The 12995-nt window shown below is 41.7% G+C and overlaps 1 protein-coding gene across 3 annotated transcripts in view; it reads right to left on the bottom strand.

Moving 5' to 3' along the window:
- SLX4IP (SLX4 interacting protein) overlaps positions 1-12995 on the bottom strand; it is a 135885-nt gene that overhangs the window by 19915 nt on the left and 102975 nt on the right. For all 3 annotated transcript variants that reach the window (XM_050952174.1, XM_050952175.1, XM_050952176.1), the window contains 2 exons: positions 9578-9655; positions 6864-6952 (listed from right to left, as the gene is read on the bottom strand). In XM_050952174.1, the coding sequence (XP_050808131.1) occupies positions 6864-6952; positions 9578-9655 (167 nt within the window). The remainder of the gene's footprint in view (positions 1-6863; positions 6953-9577; positions 9656-12995) is intronic.

Genomic DNA, 12995 nt, shown 5'->3' with positions numbered 1-12995 from the left:
AGTTATGTATCCATGTGATGAGAAAGGCATCCCCAGTGACCGGGGTCCCATCCCTGCTCTTGAGCAGAACATTGCACATTTGCTGTTCATTGGGGATGTGAACAAATCAATGGGGTGAGTGCTCCACCAGTGGAAGACAGAGAGCAAACTCTCCCATTCATTTCCCGTTCATGGTCTCGAGTGAAGTACTTGCTTAGTGTGTCCACCATTGTGTTCTGACAGCCGGAAGGTAGGAGGCTTAAATGTTTATGTTGTGGCGTATGTATCAGTTCCACAGTTTCATGGCCTTATCAAATGATGAAAAACATGCAGGCAATGTTGCCAGTCACGATGCGAATGGATTCGTTCTTTATGTGCAGTAGGAAGTGTCTGGAGGCATTGCAGACTGCGCATAGTTCTAACAAACTGATGTGTAACTGAGTCTCTGCAGGAGACCATTTGCCTTGAACCCTGCGCAGGTGCATATGGGTGCCCCAGCCTATCAGTGAGGCGTCTGTTGTCATTACTATTGATGGGGGTTCCTGTTGGAACGGGATGCCCAGGCATACATTTTCTAATTTTGTCCTCCAGTGTAGAGAGTCCAGGAGACAGGGCGGTACAGTAAGTTGTTTGTGAAGGCTGTGCTTGCTGGCTATGTATTCGGAGCTCAGACAGTCCTGTAGGCAGCAAATATGTAGTCTTACATGTTGTACCAAAAACGTTGTGGTTGCCATGTGCCCTAGCAGTTGCAGGACAGTATGAGCTGGTATTTGGGGGCTGACTCTTACCTCTGAGATAAGGCTTGTTAGAGTTGTGAATCTGTTCAGGGGCAGGGACGCCTTGGCTTCTACAACATCGAGATGTGCCTCGATGAAGTCCAGTCGTCGGACAGGGATTAGAGTGGATTTTCATTCGTTTATCTAGATCCCTGAATAGTGTGATCATCATCTAGACTGAGTCCAATGCTTCTTGTTGAGTTGGGCCTTTGAGAAGGCAATCGTCCAGGTAAGGGAAAATCATTATTCCCTGTTTGCCGAAGATGTGCCGCTACTACCGCTAGAGTTTTGGAGAAAACTCTTGGTGCAGTGGATAGGCCAAACGGTAGTACTCTGTACTGGAAGTGTTTGTGTCCTACTGTGAAACGCACGGATTTCCTGTGAGCGGGGTGTATAATAAAAGGAAAATAAGCATCTTGGAGGTTGATGGGTAAAAACCAGCTCATCTTTTGCAGCACTGGAATTATTATGCCCAGTGCCACCATTTTGAACTTTTGAGTGTGTACGAACATGTTGAGTTTCCTGAGATCCAAGATAGGTCTCCATCCCCCATTCTTCTTCTGTGTCAAGAAGAAGTGGGAGTAGATCCCCTTCCCTATGTATTGTGAAGGTTCCACGGCACCTAGTTGTAAAAGATGATCGACTTCTTGTCATATCAGGTTCTCATGAGAAGGATCCCTGAGGAGGGATGGGGAATGGGATAGCGTAGGTGACTGGGAGGTAAAGGGGATGATCGTATGATCTCTGACACCCATTGATCCATTATTATTGACATCCAGATGTAGAAGAAGGGCAAAGGCGGTGTCAAAAGTATGGGGACAGATCGGGTGACAGCACTGCCTAGTGAAAGAGGTTGTCCAAACCCTTGACCAAAACTGCCTGGTGAAGAATTTAGTTGGAGCGGTCAGTGCCAACTTGGTTTTCTCAACCAGTGCTGACTGCGATGTTGGTGTTGAGGGCAGAGGAATGGTGCCTGAGGAGACACTCAGCACCGGGTCCCTTATGGGTGAATTCGGTGCCATGGAGGAGGCATGCTGCCGTCTGTGCCTCAACTCCGTCTCCTTCGCTTGGGACTTGATGGTGCCAGAGGTGCCCAGAGCATCACAGGTGCTCATCTGAGCATGTGTCGGCCTCCGGGGTAGCAGCCTGGCAAGAGACTACCTATGTTTCCGTAGTGCTCTCTGCGGAGATGTCTGCGCCCTCTTCCATGGTCCTTTAGAGAAAAGCATGTCTTCTGTCCTGCACAGTGGGCCAGAAAGGAGGTCCGTTGGTCTGGCTCTGGTTGGAGAGATTTCTCATCAGAATCATTTTCAAGCAGAGATCTCAATCATGCTGGGCTCTCGCTTTCAGATTACTGCAGTGGGCACATTTTTGCAGGATATGCGTCTCTGCAAGATATCGGACACAAGAGCGTCCATCCGAAATGGGCATTGCTTCGTGGCAAGAGCTGCATTGCTTAAAGGCTGGGGAGCCAGGCATCTCTGATGGTTAACTGACCCCAGCGCAGGGAGGGTAAACTGGGGAAGTAAACTTTTTTTTCCTTAAAACTATCACTAACACTAACTCTAACTGTAACTTTTAAAAGACTAACTATTTAAGCTGCTATATTTTTTAAAGGTTTCCAGGCTCCTTGCTGTGAAGTAGGGATCTGAGCTCTTATTAGAGTCAGGGTTCCCAAGTCTATCAGGCTCCCAACTTCATGGCAAGGATCCTGGAAACTCTGGCATGACAAGGCTGGCCCAGAGCCATAGACTATGGAAGCTGGGAGTTGCCTGGTCACTGGCAGTCAACAAAGTGGAACTCTCTCATCAGCTCCCAGAGCTAGTGGAAGGTGTGGAGGCAGAGAAGCTGGGCTCTGTGCCTCTCTGGGTCCCGTAGCTGCACCTCTCCAGCTCCCAGAGCTGCCTGGGAGGTTGAGTGCTCCTGCTTTCTGTCACCAGAAAAGCTTTGTCAATTTCACTTTGCTGCAAGTGAAATTGACAAGATGCTTCCAAGCAGGCAGCCAGAGAGCCCTCATTTCAATTTCCCCAACACAAAATCAAAATGTTTCAGCAAAACTGATTTTTTTCATGGAAAATTCTGGTTTTGCCAAAAAAAAAAAAAAAAAAAGCATTTTTGAGGGGTCAGAAAACCATTCAGATGAAAATTTTGAGACCAGCTCTAATAGTGATTGTAATGCTGCCCTACCAAATCAGGCACCTGATCTTGTCGCCAACTCAAGAGCGTGGGGTTTAACAAAAGTAAGGTGATTACACCATATCGCTGTCTTGTAGATCTCAGATATGAGGATGTTCTAAAAACTGCAGTGAAGGCAACCTGTGCTTTTGATGTTTGGAGGAAGAGAAGTGCCAGCCATACGATAAACATATTGAAATAAAATGGGGAAATCCAGAGACATTCTCTGGGATGAAATGGCCAGCCCCTTAAAAGAGCTACTTATGGCAACAAAGAGCTGAGGAGCCTGCCTAACGGGCTTTGTTCTATTAAGATAATACAACAAGGCACTAGAAACATCCAAGGGGTGAGGTTTCTTTTTCCCTGGAGAGGATTGGAGTATTTGGAAAGAAAATTAAAAGATTAATAGATTGATTTAAATGGAAGTCTGACACAACTTTGGGAATAACTTTGGGATGAAGACTGAACACCTCCTTCCCTCTGTGGAATATTGTGCAAGATGGGTTAGCCAGAAGTGGTTCTCTAATACCTCACAGGTCTAAAAGCCAGGCCTGCAGAGCTATCACACAGTTAACATCTCCAGGCTGCCACTAAGGGGCAGCTGTAACCAACCTGCACTCCACTTCCCATGATTTTCTGTGGACAATGACCACGGGAAGTTCTGCCTTCAGGGTTTGACAGGCAGCAGCCCCAGCACTCCTGATGGCTCCCTGCCTATATAAACCCCAGGGTCATTTCAGGAAGTATCCTGGCAACAGTGCGGATCTCTTGTAGCTGCCATGACCATTCCTGTTCTATGCTCTTGAGCTCCTGGCTTGACCTTGGCTTGTTCTGGACTTCATCTCCTAACTCGGACCCTGAAACCTCAGCTGGACTCTGACCCTCAGTATCGACCTTGGCCTGGAACTGACTACAAACTCCTTAGCTACTCCTAGCCTCAGGTTTGCCCCTGCTTTGACCCTTGGCCCTGACTGCCCCTTGTTGGGATCCTGACAGCCTAGAGTTTGCTGACTTCTGGCTGATATAATGGTGATCAGAAAGGCCATCTTGAGAGTAAGGTGAGAGCATTCAGAGGGAGACTCAAAGAAGGGGCTCTATGACCCTTGTAAGAACAATACTGAGATCCCATATTGGAGGGAAGTGAGGGACGGCTGCATGTGCCCTTGGGTGGAGGGCACACTAGGACATGCACTGTGCAGGCTACAACTCAACAGACCTGGTATTCTAAGATTACAAATGAACACCTAGCGTGCGAGCCACATGAACAGTATCCTCTATTTCCCAACCCAAAGACACACACCTTATGTGTACTATACACCATCACCTTAACTCTGTTTCCACTTCCTTTAGTGAACTCCCTCCAACACACCTGCCCTTATTTCTCCCCTTGCCCTACAAACCCCAGGTTCCCCTCCCTGTCCTCCACATTCCTCTGCCACCCTTTCTCCCCCCAAACACATACTTTCCCTCCCTTTCCCTCGTATTCCAAAGGCCTGAAAATTCACCTGCTCCTCCATAGTTTTTATTTCTGCCCCATGACAGCATAAGGGAACCTCTTCCCTGAGGACAACCTGGCTTCACCCTCAATAGGACAACGGGAGACAGTGGCCATCTCTGCTAAAAACTTCCTCCAGCAGCAGGTATAAGGAAAAGGTACCCATCTTAAATGAGGAAAACTTATGGCCTCATTCCCATTGAGAACAATGGGAGATAGATGGTAGCCATTTTTAACTTTATTAGTTTCTCTGAAAAAGAAATGTGCCAGTCACTGAAGAATAAACTCTGTTATAAAGATTAAAAGTGAAAAAATAACCCTTAATCCTAAAGATTTGTTTTCAAACAATACCTGTTTCACCAGATCTCTTCAAGGTTCAGCTGCCTGACAATATTTGTTTTAAAGATACATGTCAACAATAAAATTTCAAACACTTCCTATTGAAACTGTTATTATACAAAACCAACCAAATACTACATAGGAAATTCAAAGGGCATAGAAAGTAACACTAGATGATGTTTTAAACTCCGAAGACCACCTATGTGTAGAGCAGAGGCTGGCAACCCTTGAGACGCAGCTCGCCAGGATAAGCACCCTGGCGGGCTGGGGGCCGGTTTGTTTACCTGCCGCGTCTGCAGGTTCGGCCAATCGCAGCTCCTACTGGCTGCGGTTGCTGACCTCTGGTGTAGAGAAAAACAGAAATGTATGCCCCATTTTAAGCCCAATTCAGAACACCTTAGCTATGGAGTCATAATAAGCACCTCCCTCACAGAACATGCCACAGAAGAGAATTTGGGGGAGGGCCGGGGGGAGGCTTCTGCAGTCTAGTACAGAATCCAGGCATACTTCCTGTTAAACTTCATAGCAAGCACATTAGCACTATGATAGCACGTGCTGTAGCATTTCATATACGTAGTGGGCTAGATTGTAGCAGCCGACCCTGCTGCTAGAACGGCACAAAGGATCTGAAATCCCACTGACATAGCTACTTCCGCTCGTTGAGGTGGTTTTATTATGTTGATAGGAGAGATCTCTGATTTAGGGTCTGATTCTGCAAAGAATTAGGCCCATGAGAAACTTTACTCACATGAACAGCCCCATACAACAGGCCCTTAAAATGTTACGTTCACTTTTTGAATAATTAGGGATTTGTACAGACGGATTCAAGTTTTAAGTTACACAATTTCAAATCAATACTGTAATATTTATGTGAAACAATCAAAATATTATTGACAGCATCACATTATTCAGTTCCCTTTCCTCTTCTAATAGGAATCATATGAAAGCGAAACTAAGGAGGGGAATTCTTATTGGAGAAATTAACTCTCTCAAATTGGAAGGAGAGTTTTACAAGAAACTTTAAAATAGAAAAATATAATAATTCACTTCCCAATCACAAGGTGTGGTGGTTTTTTGTTTGTTTGTTTGTTCAAAATGTATGTTTAAGGAGTCTGAGTGGCTTTTAAAACGCATGTTGTGAGAATAATAGTTTTTTGTTCCAGTTGGTACAACATATTTTCAAAAGCAGTTAATTAGATTTTCTTTTGAGCAAACTAAACATCTCTTTTTGCTGGATTACTTATCCTTTACTTTATCAATCTTGGGACCAAGATAATACAGAATATAAAGCCCTTGTAGCTGATGTTAGAACGAAACTTTCCTGTTACAAAGTGCCTTAAATTAAATTTAATGTTTAACTTAATATTTCCATTAATCACTCCTACAATACATGCACAGACCTTAATGTGTATTTATGACATTCACCATGAGCGCAAAAGAAACTGCCTGTTATAAAGCAGGCCACCTGGGTCAATGTTAGCACTCATGAGACAACCAGTGGTTAACTGCAGTATAAAATTCATAAGCTGTTGACCCTGACAGAGCCTTCTAGATGAAATACATAAGTAATAATTTTTACTGGTAATGAGCAACCCAGTAATACCCTTTTTCCCCATAAATTTATTAGGGGAACATATTTTGTTCCAGCAGTGCCACCGCTGACCCTTATTAGTTGTCTTATAGGACAGAGATGCCAAAAAAATAGGGAAAACAAATAACACAAGAGGACCTTATAAATCTTAATATCCGGTAACACCAAAGGTTTCAAGGCCAAGTAGTCAGAAATGGACACCTAAAGTTAGAATTCTAAATAAGTGGCCTGACTTCCAAAAGCAGTGAGCTTTTAGCAGTTCCTGCTATCTTCAGTGGGAGGTGTTGGGTGTTCAGCCCATTTGATAATCAGACCACTTAGGTGACAAAATATGCATTTAGGAGACTACCCTTAGGTTCCCATTTTGAACATCTTGGCCCAATTGTTTAGATGATCTTTTCCATCCCTAGAAAATATCAGATTAGCATTTGAATGACTAAGTCTACACAGAAACATGTCTCACCACGGAACAATAAATCAGACTATTCTGGTACTCCTCCATACATACCAGTGCTCCATTTTCGCTCGTCCAAAGACTGGGATTAGATTCAAGTCTAGTGACACAAACCACAAATTTGTCTGGAAATACACGCAACTCTGTGTAAAACAACAAACCCCCAAAAGATTACATGCATCTTTCAGTATATAATATAGCTTTTGTAAGGGCAACGTATATGTGTACTACATTTTGTAAATCAAAGCAGCTGACATTTTAAAATGCACAATAATTTTTTTCTCTCATCTCACTTTTTGCAATTCCCCACTCTTTCCTCCCCCTTCACTTGTGGGTTTTTTTGTGGGTGAGGCGGTAAATCATTCAGTTATCAATAGGGCAGAGTATGCTCAGTTCTCCAGAGAAAAGGCTAGGCTGCAAATTAGTCCACCTGAGCCCAGGACAAATGTATCACATGGAACCCCACTGGCAAGTCATTCAGCATGATTTCCTTTGTGCTAGTCTGATGATTCATTTTTTCATCTCAAAACCTTTAAATCATGTTTATAACATCAGTATAATGTATTGCATCAAAATTGGACATAACATGGCATATGGAAAACATCTTTCAAACTATCACGAAGGTGATTTTAAAGTATTTAAACGATTTATTACTGTTTATCATTACGATCTCACATATCCTACTCCTAAAAACACAGTTCCCAGAATTAACACATAACAGCAAAACTTTGTAGTCATCTGAGATTACTAAAGGGAAGAGGATTCAGTAATAACAATTCTGAACGACTGATCAGAATAGAGTACATCAGACATCACTCAATTTAGTGACAAAAATACTAGAGAGAGAGAGAGAGAGTTCTGTTTTAGCAATCTGAGATTATTTCCACATACATTAAAATGGCGTATTTTTATTTAGGATTTAAATGTGAAATTTTGTCAGACTTTTATAACAATGGGCCAGAACATCCTGTCTTACGGGAGGGGAAAGAGGTAAGATAGGCAGGAAAATTATGAGCCTGACCACACAATTTCCCCCAGAACATCCCATCAAAGGGCAGCAAACGGGAGGAATATGGAGCTATCTGCATGGACAGGTACTTCTCCACAAGACTGTGTTGTTTCACTGACAGCATGCTCTGTGCAGCCATTTGCCAAGTCCTCCTGTGGCTGCTAAGCAGGAGCCATGAAGGTAACTTTACAAGAGTTAATACTGTATTAATTACTACTAGATCTGTGGGTTGGTGCGGTGGCTTGTAGCCAGACCCACTGTTCTTCTGGTCTCAGCCCTGCAGAGCTCCAAGCAGAAAGGCTCCAGAGGAAATAAGGAGTGGTGCTGGGATGGAGAGTGGGGGCAGTAATCCCCACCTTCTGCACAGAAAGGATAAGATGCATATGCAGAAGGGTTGCTCCTAGTCTCAGATATTAAGCATTCTGACAATGTGTTATTTCAGCCTTGACTGTAAAATGAACCAATGCAACATGAGTTTCAATTGCAAAATACAAATTCTACTTAAATAATAATCAATGTGTTCTTTTTGGTTGCAGTATTACATGTATCCTGACTAAAATAACTGTTGCGGCCAAAGTGTTTATTAGCTCAGGAAATATACTTATTAGAGTGCAGCAGCAGCTTTTATTAATAGTAAAAATTATTATTAACGACAAAGAAACAACAACAAATTTTGGCCGCTATCTTTCAACAACCTCTGCGTAAGAGCAGGGGGTTCTATTCATGTGGAGCTCATTACAGGATCGTGGCCTTAGAATTTTTTCTGATAGTATTAGTAGATCAAATTCATTTTAGTTTGGCTGTTTTGACTGTTACATTTTGCCAGATAGTCTCTTGCTGGTTAACAAAACAAATCTGTCACTAGACTACAATATTTCATGTAAAATTCCAAGAAAGCTTAGCTCCAAACCAAATAAAGTTTTGATGTAAAAGACATTATTACAATATAATCTAATATTCCAAAACAGCCATGAAAATGTACAGCTTTGCTGAAATACTTAAAATCAACACTCTAATCTCTGCACTCAGTATGCAGTTGGACAAAATTAGTAGTTATCTGAAACAGAAGAGACTTAAAAAATGTCCATAAACATAGTAAATAAAACTCTATAAAATGTAGGAGACAGTACTAAGATTGTTATTCAAGCAGTTAAAAGATTTTAAGGCCACTTAGCTGATTTACTTTATTTTTCTTTTAAATTCAAAAGATCATCATAAAGGGCAGTGAATGTTATGGTTCCTATTCATTGTTGTTGGAGCAACAGGATTGTTATCACTTCCTTACAGAGCATCTTGGTTTGGGAAAACACGAAGAAGAAGAAGATCTGGCCCAATGACATCACCTATGTAGGGGTTTTACAGCAGTGGGCTCAATGAAAGCTTTTGCTTGCATACACGTGTACCATACAGTTGATGCTATAAGATATTCAAAAAATAATGATGTGACTCATTGGAGTGCAACCTCTGGTTGATTCACCCCATGGAGATTCAGTAAAATGCTGAGCATCATCACAAATAAAAAATCTGGTATGACCGAGCTAATTATTCTGGAACAGGCAGTAAAGCAACTTTAAAGTTAAATAAAACATGCAAACAACAGTTTGGAAATACTTTTGATTAAAAAAATATCCCACAACAAAACATAACAGAAACTAATGAACTGAATCAAAATTCTAATAGAAACACTGTGTTTATGATCCTTTCCCTTCTCCCAATTGTACTAAATGTTAAGAAACGGTGTAAGAAACTGCCTGCTTACCGCGATACTGTTTCCCCACCACGCAACGGAGATTGACCCATCTCTTTATGAAGTAGGCTGTAATGTGAAAATTGCCACCTGCAACATTAAACAGAGTGATGTAATAAGTGTAAGTGCATTCTGTTCTCACAGTATGCTACACATTTCCTACAAAGATCTCCTGATTGTTTGGAGAAAGGAAGGCATAGCTCTCACTTACAAAATGTGCGTCTCTCCAAAAGAAATATTTTTAATAAAAACTTCTTAGAGTCAAGAATAAACTAACTAACGTGCAGCAGAGTAAACAAAAAAAAACCCACTGGATTTTAAAATTGATCAGTTATGTTATCCAATCACAGAAATTAACTTTAATTAATTCATTGCCCACAAAAGGTGCCAGACAAACAGCTCTGGAGACTAAGACACTGTTCATTGTGACCCCGTTGCACCTGCACAATCAAGAAGGCAGCTGAAAATTTTCTTAACTAATTGCTTTTTAGAGAAAGACCGTGGCTTGTGTAAAGTTTGAAAAAGTTTGGTACAGAGATGCCAGCTATCAGCAGATTCTGAACGATGCTAATCATTTGTCAGTCCCATTCAGTTCAACAAGATCAGGCTATATTTAATTCCAGTGACAAATACTATGTGGTGATCAAATTGTGCCCAGCCTCGGCACGGGTGCACCAGCAGGGGCAAAGGAGCCTCGTTCCCAGTGGCTGACCTCACTTAGAATCCTTGTGCTATAAAGGTTCTCAAGGCTAGAAAGATGATCTTGTGCACTGGATTGCAACTCCAAAAAAAACTGGGTTCTATTCTATTCTCTGCTTTGCCATCAACTTCCTGCGGGATCTTGGCAAGTCACTTAGTTTCTCTGTGCCTCAGTTCAGTCTGTAAAGTAGGGATAATAATTCTTCCCTACCTCACAGGGATGTTACAAGGCTAAACTCATTATCTTTTGCAAGGCACTCAGATACCTTGGTGACAAGTGCCACAGAAAAGCTTATAAATAAATATCGCCATTTTCGACTCTCGAAAGAAGGCAAGAGAAGGCGCAGGACCACATATCCCCATCACAATTCCAGCCAGGAGAGCTAACCAGGAGCAGACGGTCTGGATGTTGACCATAGCACACAGACGACAATGCAGCTTCATTCCCTTCTGCATGCTCCAGAGATTCCTACCTCGCACAGTGCCTCTGGGAGCAACCCCTGCAGTGGTGTTCCACCACACTATCCTTCATGCAATACCGTGCTTATTTACCATAATCAATCCCTAAATAATTTTTCCGTAGGAAGACAACTGAATACTTGACTCCCTTTAAAGATCGAATCAAGATGTATTAGGTTAAGCCACCCTTTAAAAACAAGGAACACTTTGGATGCAGTCCATCACCTTTATTAGTTGCATATTTACAGCACACGATTAAAGAAAATTGTTATTAGCTATCTCCAGTTTGGCACCCACTACCCTTTCGACACACTGTCAGTGAGGTTAGCCAAATCAAAGACTACACGACTTTGCACTTTCTATAAACAAACTGTAATTGTGACAGTACAATGCCTCCCACTGTGATCTCAGTAACAGTGGAATAGAGAGATGTCTGTAAAAACTAGAGCTGGCTAAAAAACAAGAATTCTGTTTTGTGAAAAATTTCAAGGTTTCAAAGTTTGTTTTTGTTCTGCATCAGAAACTAGACCTCTTGAAATTTTTCACAAAAAGCACTTGAGAGCGACCCTCTGCAACAGCCAACAGTCTGAATCTGCCCGATTCAGAGTAGGGACTTGAACCTGGGTCTCTTATTCGAGGTGAGTGCCCTAAACATTGGGCTATTGGCTCTTCTTGGGTGCAGGGGGGTCCCTCTCGCACATACACACTTCCCCCTCCCCACTCCGGATAAACCTGTCCAACAAAACTTTGGTCTAAACTGACACATTTCCACAAACAGTTTCCATTTTGATGAATCAGTATTTTCAGATTAAAAATTCTCCCATCTAAAAAAATCTTGACCATCTCTAGTAAAAATACAAATTTACAAACCAGTCTCTAAATGAGGAAAATGGATAACTAAATGAGGAAATCCTCTCTGCCTGAATGTACCTCACAACACTGAACAAGCACTTCACTTTCATTGTATTTTTTTATTAAAACTTCAAACAAAAGGAGATCATCTTTTACATATCCCACCTCACTCTAAAACACAGCGCTTCATGCCTGAGATTCTTCTAAGAATGGGTGCGACATGTCTATCTGTTTAGTTTTCCTGCTGTTCTGGTGTCCTGTAAGAAGTAAGTCTTTAACCATATCTAACCAACTAACAACCTGAGCAGAGTTTCAAATTGATCTTAATGACCTTTGATTTACAATATGTCTGCTCTTGGGTGTAAGACAAACCCCCTCTCCCAGCTCTATGATATTTTCACTTCAGTTGCCCCTTGTTAGTGCATGATTTCAAGTTGACTTCTCTTGGTGACAGAGTCATACATGATATGCCCAAAATATTGTTAAATAAGTCTCCTTAATTTCACCTCTTCACTTATTCTTCCCTTGTGAAATCTTTCTACCAGCAGGAAAGATACATTGTCATGAGGATCTAATGGAAGCTCAATTAAATGCCATTCTACATTTAGTAGGGAATATCATGATATCATGTCAGTACAGCAGCTCTAGCACCCAAAGTTTATCACTTAAATGATGAATGCAGTCTGCATCTGCTTGTATCAATTGGTACAATTGCTGCACCTCAGGAATAATCTTCTTCACTCTTTCTTTTAGGAGGTGAAAAATATTTACATGCAATTATTTAAAACTTGTGTTCATCAAACCCACCTAATAAATTGTTTTCTTCATAGTTGCATCTATATTTGAGTATTAAATATACGATCGTGCAATGAAAAGAAATTGCAATGTAGACATTGTGTAGTTGGTTCTAGCTATCAATACACTTCTTTTAAAAGTGAATCTAATGTGTAAAAGCTACTGTTGACAGCTACAGAGCCTGAAGTCCTCCATTTATCATATTCATAACCCCTGTGGATAAAAGAAGGAACAGCATCAGCCATGGCTGATCAAGCTTTGCCACACTGCTTCTCGAGAGTGCATCAACCCAGAATTGGAAGAACTCTGACTAATAGAAAGAGAGAAGTTCAGTCTTCATACCCATCTACTCTTCGCTGAGAATGCTAGTAAGGGTGCCAGTTATTGCTAATTGTGGTGTGTGTTTGAAGATGTGGATATCTGCATGCTAGGAACTGGGGTGTAAATATATTTTAAAAGAACATTATATTCCATTTTTAACAAATATTTTGAAAAACCTCTTGCTCGTGCATTGTCTTTGGAATTTCTGTACTGCTCCATCCAGTAACATCAGTTTGTGTTACCAAACTACAGCTGTGCCAATGTCAGCTGATAATACAGCAGCGCTGCAATGCTACTAACACTA

This window comes from Gopherus flavomarginatus, chromosome 4 (genome assembly GCF_025201925.1).
Source record: "Gopherus flavomarginatus isolate rGopFla2 chromosome 4, rGopFla2.mat.asm, whole genome shotgun sequence".
Lineage (NCBI taxonomy): Eukaryota > Metazoa > Chordata > Testudines > Testudinidae > Gopherus > Gopherus flavomarginatus.
Note: the sequence above shows the minus strand (reverse complement) of the source record. Positions and strands in the feature narration are given on the sequence as shown.